Below are 13298 nucleotides of genomic sequence, written 5' to 3' on the forward strand. Positions count from 1 at the left end.
AGTTAATGGAATAAGAGGGAGACGGTGTAACACGATGATTAAAAGCATGGGTTTTGAAGTCAGGTAGACCTAGATTCAAATCCTAACTCTAACCTGCTCTCACTGACTGTGTCCTCAGAGGCTTAGTGTACTTGTGAGTAAAATGATGAAACCCGTGACGCTTCATTTAGTAAAGCAATACCACTTCACAAAGATTGTTATGAAGATCAAAAAACCCTCCCCTTAATATATGATAAAGTCTTAGTACAGAGCCTAGCACAGAGTAAATATCGATAAATGGTATGCATTCTTATTAAGATCTGGAATATTGCTTATGTGGAATCGCTTAGTTTCTTTTTTTTTTTTAAAGATTTTTTTTTTAAAGATTTTATTTATTCACTTGACAGAGAGACGCACAGTGAGAGAGGGAACACAAGCAGGGGGAGCGGGAGAGGGAGAAGCAGGCTTCCCGCTGAGCAGGGAGCCCGATGCGGGGCTCGATCCCAGGACCCTGGGATCATGACCTGAGCCGAAGGCAGACGCTTAACCATCTGAGCCACCCAGGCGCCCCAAGAATCGCTTAGTTTCTGATGATATATGTAGTGTTATGGTATTTGTATGGGTAGCCCACAATTTATAAACAGATTGTATTTTGGAAGGTACTTTGCAGGTCAATTATTTGTAGCTTAGGAATTGAAGAGAATCTAGAATATGCCCCCTTCCCAGCCAACCATAATAGATACACACATGTGTGCAAGGGATGGGGCAGGGGAAGGGGGAAGAATTTCCTTCCTCTTGGGGGCAAATGGCTTTGTGACTGGGACTAGAATTCTTTCCTCCCTTCACTCCACACCCTTGGATATCACATAGTGGCAAGGGAATCTTTCTCCCTGGCAACTATAACTTCTTGCTTGGGTTAACACTGAGAGGTAACTATTTTTGAAATTTAAATTCTATAATGAGACTTGCTTTTTCCCAGATAAGACTGTAATCTGCACGGCAGCGACAATGGGAATGCTTGAGGAAGGGTGAGCACCTTTAAAGGATGACCAGAATATGTTTACGGGAAATTGCAGTGATATCTGGAGCTCCAAATGTATCCTGTTCTCATTTTTTAACAAAAAACATTTAATCAATAAGTTAATTTTTTCTGATTAAATTCATTAAAAATTAAGAATATACTTATTTTTATCAAGGTAATATACGTTCTTGGTTTAAAAAAATCAAACTGAAGAGCTTATAAAGAAAAACAACCATCCTGTGCCTTGTCCCTTTGCCCATCCTGCTCATCAGAGGTCACATGTTCTAATTTTAGCTGTTTCTTCTTATAGTTTCTGCCATGTCTCTAAATAATATGCATTACAGCTATTTCTAGATTTATCAATTTTAGCTGTTAGCTGTTGACTTCCATTAAGTTAGCTGAGTTTTTATCTCACCTTATTAACTTTCAACCCCTTTCTCCTAATATAATTATATTACTCCCTTATTGGTTACCTTTGCAGCTTTAAAATATTTATACCTTTCTTTTTTATTATATCAGCTCTAGACACCATCCCATGATTGTTCTCACTTTCCTCTCTAAACTTATCATTTGTATTTTTATGGTGTTGAAATTGATAGGATTATATTCAGATACTTACAGTTAAATATTTCATGCTTTTCTATATGTTGGCTTTAAAAATTGGAAATTAATAAGGTGTTTACGCTGTTCTGACAGTGATGAGACATGGTGTGATTTGGTTTCCCTTCTTGCACAGCTTTTGTTTTCTTTGATTCTTCTACTTTCTTTTCCTGCCCACTCCCCACCCCCAAATCATGTACTTATATTGACTTATTTTTTTAAGATTTTATTTATTTATTAGAGAGAGTGAGAGAGAGTGAGAGCACGAGCTGGGGGGGAGGGGCAGCGGGAGTGGAAGAAGCAGGCTCCTGGCTGAGCAGGGAGCCAGATGCTGGGCTTGATCCCAGGGCCCTGGGATCATGACCTGAGTGGAAGGCAGACGCTTAACGGACTGAGCCACCCAGGTGCCCCCTATATTAACTTTTTATGTTGTTTCAAATGATCAGGAATATCATCAAGTACTGACCTCCTTTATCTCTAGATAACTCTCTTCTGGAACTTCTGTTCTCTGAACCATTCTGTGCTGAATGCTTTCTGTTTGCTTCCTTCCTACTTTCTATATTTGGAGCCACTTTACGCCCCCTGGTTCTCATGTTATCTTCTTTCCTTATTCCTTCACTTTGCTGATAAGCATCCCCAAGTAACTTCCCAAGAAAGAATATGTGGGAAGGGTGCCTGGGTGGCTCAGTCGGTTGAGCATCTGACTCTTGATTTCGGCTCAGGTCATGATATCAGGGTCCTGGGATCGAGCCATGTGTTGGGCTTTGCGCTCAGTGGGGAGTCTGCTTGAGGAGTCTCTCTCCCCCTCCCCCTCCTGCCAGTCACGTGCTCTCTAAAATAAAGAAATGAATAAAGCTTAAAAAAAAAGAATATGTGAGATATAACTTTCCTAGGTATTTGCACATCTGAGTATCTTTATTCTACCCTCGCATTTGATTGTTTTAGTTTTTAAAAAATGTCTCTGGCTTTTTCTCAAGTTGTTCTTTCTCTTGTTCCTGTTAGGATGCATGTTGTTCCTCTTGGATTGATGCTCTATGTCTTATTTTAAGAAATATTTCTGTCTCGGGCACCTGGGTGGCTCAGATGGTTAAGTGTCTGCCTTCGGCTCAGGTTGTGATCCCAGGGTCCTGGGATCGAGTTCCGCATCGGGCTCCCTACTCAGTGGGGAGCCTGCTTCTCCCTCTGCCTCTCTCTCTCTCTGTCTCATGAATAAATAAATAAAATCCTTAAAAAAAAAGAAATATTTCTGTCTCTGTACTACTCTCTATGAGACTTTATCTTCTAATATTTATGCCGAATTTTTAATTACTCATTTTTAATTTACAGGGGGTCTTAATTGTTCTCTTTCTCTCTCTCTTTTTCATAGCATCCTGTTCTAGTTTATGGTTGTAATAACTCTTGAATCTCTCTGAGGATACTAATTGGGGATTTTTTAAAAAGTTATTTTTTGTGGGGCGCCTGGGTGGCTCAGTCGTTAAGCGTCTGCCTTCAGCTCGGGTCATGGTCCCAGGGTCCTGGGATCGAGCCCCGCATCGGGCTCCCTGCTCGGCGGGAAGCCTGCTTCTCTCTCTCCCACTCCCCGTGATTGTGTTCCCTCTCTCGCTGTGTCTCTGTCAAATAAATAAATAAAATCTTTAAAAAAAAAAAAAAGTTATTTTTTGTTTCCTATATTATTTCTGCTTCTTCCATTGTCATTTTTTCTGTTCTTTTTTACTCTTAATTTTTGTGTGGATTTTTACCTTTTTAATTCATTTACTTTTATTTCAAAGGTGCCTAGGATAGGAGAGAAAATAAACACATGCAGTCAAATCATTATCTATAACTGGCTATTATTCCCTCTTAGCCCATAACTTTAGTGGGGCATTAGTCATGAAAGAGCTCGCTCAGTTTTTCCCAACTATATGAGGTCTTTGAGGGAAATTACTTATACTTTCAGGAGTCAACAAGAAAGTTAAACTGACTGGACTTCATATACATTTAAGGGTGATTTAATGAATTTCTTTCTTTCTTTCTTTTTTTTTTAAAGAGAGTGAGCGCCACGTGTGTGTGGGGGGAGGGCAAAAGGAGAGAGAGGGAGAGAGAGAGAGAGAATCTTAAGCAGGCTCCACGCTGAACCCCACACAGGGCTCGATCTCACCACCCTGAGATCATGACCTGAGCTGAAATCAAGAGTCACACGCTTAACTGACTGAGCCACCCAGCCGCCTCTGATTTAATGATTTTTGTACTTCTTTTAGGGCTTAGTTGTTCTGTTCAAGAATAACTCAGGAAGAGAAGATCAACATGAAGGGTTATCCCCCCCTTTTTAAATAACATCTTTATTGAGATAATAATTCACATACCTTAAATTTCATACTTTTTAAATGTACAGTTGTTTAGTGTATTTACAGAGTTATGTATCCATCACCACTATCACATTCCAGAACATTTTCATCACCCCAAAAAAGAAACTCTATACCCATTGGCAGTCACTCCATCTTCCTACCCCTCTCCTCCAGCTCCTGGCAACGATGAATCTACTTTCTGTCTATGGATTTGCTGCTGCTTGGACATTTCACATAAATGGAACCAAAAATAGGTGACTTTTCGTGTCTGGCCTCTTTCACTTAGCATAATATTTTTAAGGTTCATCCATGTTGCAATATGTATCAGTATTTTGTTTCTTTTTATTGCCAAATAGATACCACGTTTTGTCTATCTGTTTATCAGTTTATGGATATTTTGGATTGTTTCCACGTTTTGGCTATTATGAATACTGTTGCTATGAACATTCATGTATAAGTTTTTGTGTAGACATATGTTGCCATTTCTCTTGAGCACTTATTTAGGAATAGGATTGCTGAGTCATATGGTAACTTTATGCCTAACTTTTTGAAGAACTGCCAAACTGTCAAATTGAATGCACCATTTTACATTCCCATCAGCAGTGCACAGGGGTTCCAGGATGAGGGGTCCAATCTCTCCACATCCTCATCAACACTTGCTGTTGTCTTTTTTATTATAGCCATCCTAGTGGTATACCTGAAGGATTATCTTGTCTCTACAGAATTGTCAAAGATCTTTGACAGTCAAGCCCATCCCAGTCTGGTCTTCAGGCTCATCTCCTGCCAATCTTCCTGGCTGCCCTTTGTCTGTCTATGCCAGTCTTTATGTGTTCCATGCTGCCAGACCTTTGCTCATGCTGGTCCTTAGCCTGGAATGTTCCCTTCCTCCCACAACCTCTTGAGTTTACCAGAGGCAGGCAATATATGTTCACTTCTCTAAATATTGTTTTTGTATCATATGTGGTAGTTACATGTTAGGCATTCAAATGTTTGAATGAGTCTTACTCATCCTTCCAGATTAGAGCAAGTTCAAATGTGACCCCTCTGAGACATAGTCCTTTACCTCCCTCAGAGTTAATCATTTTATTACTGGTTTCTTTAGTTAGTTGTGCACATGTCTTTTTGTCCTGATAAGTTCCTGGAATGCATGGACCACATCTCATCAGGCTGGATATCTCTAGGGTCTCGTAATGTGCTTGGTACTCAGGAAGTATTCATGATTATATGGGCGAGATGGAGGGAAAGACTGGTTGTAGATTTTCAGTAAAAGTATATTTATAAAATTAACAGGTGTATAGATTAACTTCCTGAAAGTTGTGTTTTATGTTCCTTTTAAATAGATGAAAGCATTTTTAAGAATAGATTATCATATTTAGTTATTTCTCCTCCCTTTGGTTCCTCTACTCCTCCCCACATAGATAAGGAGGGATGGTTACCCAATATTGTGAATAAATTGTAGATGCTGTGCTAGAACAAAATTAACCTCCCAATTAAATGAGGACATCATATGTCACTACTATTTCCCTTTGCACGGTATGCACATATAAACAAAACCCCTCCCGTTTACAACAAAAGAAGGGTTGTGTGCATGTTCTTTTTTTTCTTTTCTTGGTGAAGGGGTAAGTATTCTGTGGGAAGGAGAGAGCCAAGCTAAAATAATGCTGATATTTAAGTTCTGGATGTTATTTGCCTAATTTAAGGTCTTGAAGAGAAAAAGAGGGACAGTTGATTACCTGAGCACAGAAAGTACTGAGACTTTTGATCTTGAAAAACGTGGAAAGTGGTGAGAACACACCAAGCAGCCATACGTCTCTGGCCCTCTTAATCCCTGCATCCGAAGTGAATGTGGGCTGGTGGTCAGTGAAAGAGCTCTGAAATGTGGCTTCTGTGGCTACAAAATCTCAGCAAGAAGGTTTTTGCCATTGCAAGCATCTTGATCAGGTTCTATAAGGCTCTAGTATTAGGAGCGTCTAGTCAGTTCCTTACCAAGAGGAGGGCTCTCTGGTGTGTGTGTTGCACGAGGCAATCCTCCATCTCCCTTCCTTTGCCTAAGAAGATTTTCTCCTCCTAGAATGGGTAAATGCTAATCAGGGTCAACAAGGCCAATTTGTAGCTTTTGGCCAAAAGACTGACAAGGCTAAGATGCTAGATGGAGCCCAGAAGAAATTCCTTTTGCATTCTCTGTTGCTCCAGAGTACCCGTGGACTTTAATTGAGATGAGTTAGGACTTGAACATGTCTCATGGGAATCACTGGATTTCTGCAGGATTCATTGGTTGGTTGGTTAAATATGATCCTTTGCTAACTTCCTCTTGGAGGACAATAACCTTAGCATTTGAATTCAGAATATTCAGCTCTAAAGGACTGTTCTTTTATATTCCTCACAGGGCCATTTTCCTGTTGAAGAGACTGTTTTAGAGGGAAGCCAAGAGACCTGGATTGGTTGACATTATTTATGTCCTCATTGAATCTCAACTAATGTCTTGCCTCCTGTGCCTTTTTCTTTTCTTTTCTCCTCCTCCTCCTTCTTCTTCTTCTTTTTTTTTTTAACAGATACTAATTTTGTGTTGGGGAATGCCCAGATAGTGGACTGGCCTATCGTGTACAGCAATGACGGATTTTGCAAGCTGTCTGGCTATCACAGGGCGGAAGTGATGCAAAAAAGCAGTACCTGCAGGTATTTATGGTCGGGGTGGTTCTGTTGAACAGTCTATCATGGTATCTTCTGGAAAAACAAAACGGCTTACTCAGTGTGGGGATTGCCTTTCTCTCACTTCGTGTTTCTTCAGGAACATTTATGGTAATGTCGTCTCTCGTTCACGCACTATAACCGGGGAATCAAAGAAGGCTTCAAACACGGTCTCTGCAAACTGACTGGACTTGTAAGTCGCTGAGACGGGGACACCTAGGGAAACTCAGGAAAGTCGTTTTATCTAGAAAATAGGGACTCAGAAGTTTATGAGGTGTTAGACAAAGTGATATGAAAGTTAGATGATTCTATAAAAGGGAATGAAAATGAAATAAAATTTTAGGTGATTAGATTAATTTTTGAGACTACGTGACTGAGAAGAATCCCTACGATGTTGGAGCCAAGGGCCTTGTTCATAGGGCTTTTGCCAGAAAAAGAGAAGAGAACTGAGATTCGATTGCCTTCTAATTCATGCTGTCACATCTCTGGTGGCTCACTCGAGGGCAGAGGCAAATGGCGTTAAGAGCGTACGCCGCCTGGGCATTTGAAAGGGTTCCTCACCAAGCAGTACCCTTGGGCCAGGGCACTAGAAAGGCTCTTTTAAAGCATCTACAAGGTGTGGAGCCGAGCAGAGCCTGTGCCCGGCCCTGCCAGATGCCCCGCTGCGGTGCCCTGGCAAGGTCTTGGCTCAGCACAGCCCTCGGCTCCTCTCAGTCCTTCTCACTCCTTCTTCGGAGTCTTGTCTTCACTGGTGTTTGCGTGAAGTGGAATCATTTTCCCAGACCTGCCAAATCAAGAAATAAAGTCGTCTCTGAAGGGTGGAAAAACCTGACACACGCATCGTCTTCGGTTTCCAGAAGTTGCACTTTGATGGTCTTAAATCAGCCATGTGACTAGTTCTGGTGAAAAGTATTAAGTGCTTCGAAAATACCATTTTCTTAAATTTTAGGTGTTTGGGGCTGGGAAATGGGAAATTTAAGATTCCCCTTCTTCCCTCGAAGGTGTAGAAATTGTGACTCTTAAGTCCTGCGATAGAATTCTCTTACATTTGTGGTGTGCTGTAATCCTCGTTAGCGTCTTTCTCTGTATTTGCATCTACAACGATATTTGCATATATATAATCAAAACAAATCAGGAGAGATAGCCTCACTTTCTGGTGTGACCTGAGCAACGTTTCCTTCCCTTTCTTGCTTCTTATTGGCTCTAACCGGACCCTTGAAGAAGATCAGATAAGATAACTTGCAAATTTAGCCACCTTTTCTTTCATGCACAGTTGTAGGAAACTTACTATTTCCCTGAAGGTGTCCCTTTCCTAAAGATAAAGTAAACCTGCCTTCGTGCTGGCTACCTTCCTAATAGCTCAGGAGCCTCTTGTGCTTATTTCTTGCATTGCAGGTATTTGAAATCTAATGTCCAGGTTAAGGAAACTTACAGCTACCAGTAAATTATAGTTTGAGGAAGTACGTAAGACTAATGAAAGCTGGGTGTAATTATGGCCCCTCACTTCTTTCAAGTCTCCATTGTACAGGGATTTGTTTCACCTTGTGAAGGAAATGGCCGGCCTGTAAAACCATCGTGTCGCTTAAAGGGAGGTCACTTATCCAGCAAATTAACTCAGAAAGAGAAAGTGGGAGGAAGCTAAAAAGGCAACTGGCTAAATAAGATGGTCACAGAGCTTACGTTTTGCCTCCTAGGAGAAGTCCTCTTGTTCTCAGGCAGGGCTAATTTAGTCTTGATCGAGCCATCTTTTTAAAGATAACTCAACACGCTCGGTTATCCGTTTTCCTGATTTATAGATGAAGAGCGGAGTGCTCCACGAGAGAAGCACAAGGGCAACCGCAGATAATCATGTCTCTCAGAGAGCTGAGAAGGGGCATAGTAACAGAAGTGACACAGAATTCATAAAGTCAACAGCGAGGGCAGTTTTCCTTGCAGAGCGCGGGCAACCGCAAGCCTGCAGTAAGCTCAAGGCTGGTCCAGTATCAAGCCAAGCAAGGCCTTGGAGCTGTTGGTAGCCTCTGAGGTTCTTTGTGGCTCTGCAGTTCTAGGACTCTGTGATTCAAGTCGTCACGAGAAAGATTGCATTCAGTATGCACAGTTTTGGAAGACGGGGATTGTATTGTTTAGGAATGCATATCCCTGCTTCCACCTTACCCGAGGCTTGGGGGCTGAGTGTTGGTGTCCTTCTTGTTCTGGTCGCATGAAGGCCGGAGGTGGACAGGGGAAATGCTCGCTGGGGCCATGGAGAACCTTTGTCTGAGGACTGGCTTTTCCTGCCCCGTTGAGAGATGGCTTTTCTCCTCTCCCATGTTGTCAGTTTCCTGTGCCGTGGTTTACTCTACCTAGCTGGGGGTGTATCTTATTCCCAGATGGACAAACCATATTCACAATGGGGCCCAGGAAAATGGACAGTCCTGGCAGTTTTCCTGCCTCTGCTGAGAACCAGAATTAGTAGGAAGTTCTATCTGGAGGTTTTCTCTCATTTTCTTTCATGCTACTTATTTCCCCCCTTAGTCTACTTTTCTCCAAATGTGAGCAGTCGGGAGGTGTGTGGGTAAGAATTGTAGGATTTTATCATTTCAGTTTTTTAAACCCAGTGGTTTTTTGGGGGATGGGGTGGGGTGGGTAGGAAGCAGAGCTGCACACACAGTGGCTGAATCTTCTGTTTCTTTCCTTAGCTTTGCCTTAATGTTTAGAACATCAGATTGCACCCTTTGGTGCAATTCTCTGGTTGATGAATTTTTGTGATTTTTCCTATTCTTTTGTTTATTTGCTTGGGAATTAGAAGAGGAAAGAATCCGTGGTCCAGATTTACTCTGCCATCTTTCCCAGGAAATTTCCCAGAGTTGTACTTCTAAAATGCAAATCTGATTATGGAACTCTTTTGCTTAAAACCTTCCAGAGTCTCTCCCCCCATTGTTTTCAAGATAAGGTTTAAATTACTTCACATGGCTTATCATGCCATGTGTTCCTTCATGATCTGGTCTGTGCTTATCTTTCTCTGTTATCTGTTGTGAAATCTCCCCTCATTGTGTCTATTCCAGTCACAGTGAACTGAACTACATCCAGGTTCCAGAATTAACCTCATTCTCACCTCTCTGCCTTTGCACATACTTTTCGTTCACCTGGAATGTTCTTTTCCCTCCTTTCCCCATCTAATTTCCACCTGCTCTTTAGATTTCACTTGCCTTTACCTCTGGGAAGCCTTTGCTGACCACGCAGGGCTCTGTGCCTGAATTCTGTGTTCTGTAACTCTGTATGTGTTGGTCACACTGTTTTCTGATCCACTCTTTTCTGTGTGTCTCCCCTTATTATTCTGTTCATTTTGATGGGAGGTGGTGATAGAGTGCTGGTGAATCAGTAAGTCTCTTTTGAGTGAATGTTTTCATTGTGTGTTTGTGTGTGTGTGTGTTCACTCCACATAGCACGGTGCTAGGTATAGGAGAGATGTTTAACATATGCTGGTACAATACTCAATATTTATTAAACTAACTTGAGCTTTTTGGTTGATTTGCAGTTTTATGTATGGGGAGCTGACCGATAAAGACACAATTGAAAAGGTGCGGCAAACATTTGAGAACTATGAGATGAATTCCTTTGAAATTTTGATGTACAAGAAGAACAGTGAGTATTCAGACTGTTGCGAACCATACCTTTATGTGCTTGGAATAGTAAAAGAGGTCCTCTTCCTCTGTTGTTGTCTTGGATCTTCTTCTCCCCTGTTAGCTAAATGTTGTTACGTGAGGCTATTGTGTACGTTGGGATAAATGGTGTGGATTGCTGAGTTACACTGTTCTTTATGGAACACGTGAACTTGTCACCAACCAATTAAGACTTTTTTTTTTCTTTTTTAAAGATTTTTATTTATTTATTTGAGAGAGAAAGAGAGAGCACAAGTCGGGGGCAGAGGGAGAGGAAGAAGCAGTCTCCCTGCTGAGCAAGGAGCCAGATGCAGAGCTCCATCCTGGGACCCTGGGATCATGACTGAGCTGAAGGCAGATTCTTAACCGACTGAGCCACCCAGGCGCCCCCAATTAAGACTTCCTGATCTCTGGGCACCTGGCTGGCTCAGTCGGTAGAGCATGTGACTCTTGATCTTGAGGTTGTAAGTTTGAGCCCGATGTTGGGTGTAGAGATTACTTAAAAATAAAATCTTAAAAAGAAAAAAAGACTTCTTCATCTCTTTTTCTGCCAAGGTAAAGTTTTTCCTATTGGTTTACTTATGATGAGCTGCTAGCTGAAGATACTTACAGACTTATTTTTTTTAAAGATTTTATTTATTTATTTATTAGAGAGAGAGAGAGAGCACGAGCAGGGTAAGGGGCAGAAGGAGAAGCAGGCTTCCCGCCGAGCAGGGAGCCCGATGCGGGGCTCGATCCCAGGACCCTGGGATCATGACCTGAGCCGAAGGCAGTCGCTTAACCAACTGAGCCACCCAGGTGCCCCATGATACTTATAGACTTTAAGCCTTCTTGGGGGAAAGGAAGACATGGGACAGTGACTCTGGCCAGATCATCTGAATCTGTCCTCCACAGTACCTAGCACAGCAGGTAACACCAGTAGATGCCCTGTTAGGGGAAGGGGATTAAGAGTACACCTATCTTGATGAGCACTGAGTAATGTGTAGAATTGTTGAGTCGCTATGTTGTTCACCTGTACGTTAAGTATACTGGAATTAGAAAAAAAGAGTTTCTGAATAAAATTTTCTTCTCCTGATGACCTTAGTTTTCTGTCAGAGATGGTATTAATATTCAGAGTGGATTGTGCATTTGTATTTGTTTTGGCTACAGTTACTTCCACTAAGCATGTTAATGAAGGATTTTGGTCAATAGCCATACACAGGTATAAAACTCACTTCTCTCCTGAGGTTTCCCATCGAATGGAGGTGAGCTATGTTGGACGTATGGGCCAGTGGGGTATATGGCCATAGTGGGGGCTGCAGAGATGTCCAGTAGTGCTGTGTTTTTGGCTTTAAAAAATGATTTTCGGGTGCCTCGGTGGCTCAGTCTTTCAGTGTCTGCCTTCAGCTCAGGTCATGATCCCGGGGTCCTGGGATCGAGCCCCGCATCGGGCTCCCTGCTCAGTGGGAAGCCTGCTTCTCCCTCTCCCACTCCCCCTGCTTGTGTTCCTGCTCTCTCTCTGTGTCAAATAAATAAATAAAATCTTAAAAAACAAAACAACCAAAAACTATTTTGTCTGTAAAGCATTCTGTTCTTTATATGTAGGATTGGATGGTAGGTCATAGGTTCAATAGCACGTTTCCAGAGTGGCTCAGATGGCCCATGAGGCTACGTGTTTATCTTGGTGGCATTCAGAGTGATACATTTTGCTCTGGAAAGCAAAGGGCACATGTTTCATCTGGAAGGAGCTGGGTCTTCAGTCTGGAGTGTTGGAGCAGGCAGCTGAGAGCACCCTTTGCTTGGTGCCGTGTGCTGAAGCTGATGAGAGACTGGCTCGGGGCATCAGCTAATCCAGGAGGGTTGGTCCTGTAGCTTTCATATTTGCGTGGAGCCTTGCTTCGTCTCCCTCCTTCAGCCAGTAGGTTGAGTTCCTACCCCACTATTCGGCAGGAGAGGAACAGGGTGAAAGACTGTAAATGGCTCTATGCTGGTCCTTCACCATGGGGAGCACAACCCAGAGCACCGGCACTTACGAGGAGCACACTGGCCTTTTCATGGGGAGGAGCTGCTGTGTCCATGTGTCCTGAGCTAATAGAGTAAATTCAAGGTTTTCCACGCTGGGAGCTTTGCGTACTGAACAGTGTGGGTTTCCCCTTGACACAGCATACTAATTGGGTCGGTGTATCATAAAAATAATGCTTTGCATTTATATTTTGCTTCAGAGTTTTCAAGCTTCATTAGACTGTGCATTTAACTTGCTGAAATTATATGTGTTTGGCACACAAAGGAGAGAAGGGGAAACTTAATTTAAATTGAGTCAGTGATCTCACTTGCCATTCCCTTTAGGGAGCATGTACCCCAGAGGAAGTGTGCGATGGGGGAGGTGAAGCCGCCGTTCCCTCAATTGCCCCCCGGGGCTGAAGGCCTTGTATTATGAGCGTCTTGTGCACTGAAGGTGCTTCTTATAGCTGAAGTTCTGTACTTTAGGTAGACAGGGCCCACGCATGTAAGCCAATTGGTTCAACTAATGTCCTGCCAAAGAACGGGCATCTCTTCTCTGCTTTGAGGTTGCAGTAGGCGTATTAAGAGATGCATGCCAGTCTCCAAGGGGGCATGACAGCCTAGGCATGGGGCTCTACTTCCAGGGTGGTGGTAAAGAATTTTCAAGAGTAATTGTGGTCATATGTGATTTTTACCTTACGCTTTGGCTTGAGAAAATAAACTCTGTCGAAGATAGGACTCCACTCTATTTTAAAATGTTGATTCTCTAAGCCCCGTGAAGTTGGCATGGCTGATGTTATTTATGCCCATTGTATAAGAAGTTCCAATTCCTTACCCAAGGTCATGCAGAGCCAGGACCTGGTTTCCAGTGTCCTGGCCATTCTTCCAAGACTGTGGGTACAAGGCAGGGCCAGCATATATGGTTGTGGAGGTTATTCCCTGTGTAGAGGGCAACTGGAAACCAACTTATGGTTTGCTTGCTGAATCCTCCATGCACCATACCTAACATTACATCTGTGTTGAGGGAGGAGCTTCTCTTTCTGATTTACACAAAGATGTCTAGAA

The 13298-nt window shown here is 42.5% G+C and overlaps 1 protein-coding gene across 1 annotated transcript in view; it reads left to right on the top strand.

Moving 5' to 3' along the window:
• Positions 1-13298, top strand: part of KCNH1 (potassium voltage-gated channel subfamily H member 1) — a 207284-nt gene that overhangs the window by 20225 nt on the left and 173761 nt on the right. Inside the window, exons 2-3 of the mRNA XM_081823202.1 lie at positions 6477-6600; positions 10130-10236. Of these exons, the coding sequence (XP_081679328.1) occupies positions 6477-6600; positions 10130-10236 (231 nt within the window). The remainder of the gene's footprint in view (positions 1-6476; positions 6601-10129; positions 10237-13298) is intronic.

This window comes from Leptonychotes weddellii, chromosome 6 (assembly GCF_054177405.1).
Source record: "Leptonychotes weddellii isolate Sample4059 chromosome 6, ASM5417740v2, whole genome shotgun sequence".
Classification (NCBI taxonomy): Eukaryota; Metazoa; Chordata; class Mammalia; order Carnivora; family Phocidae; genus Leptonychotes; species Leptonychotes weddellii.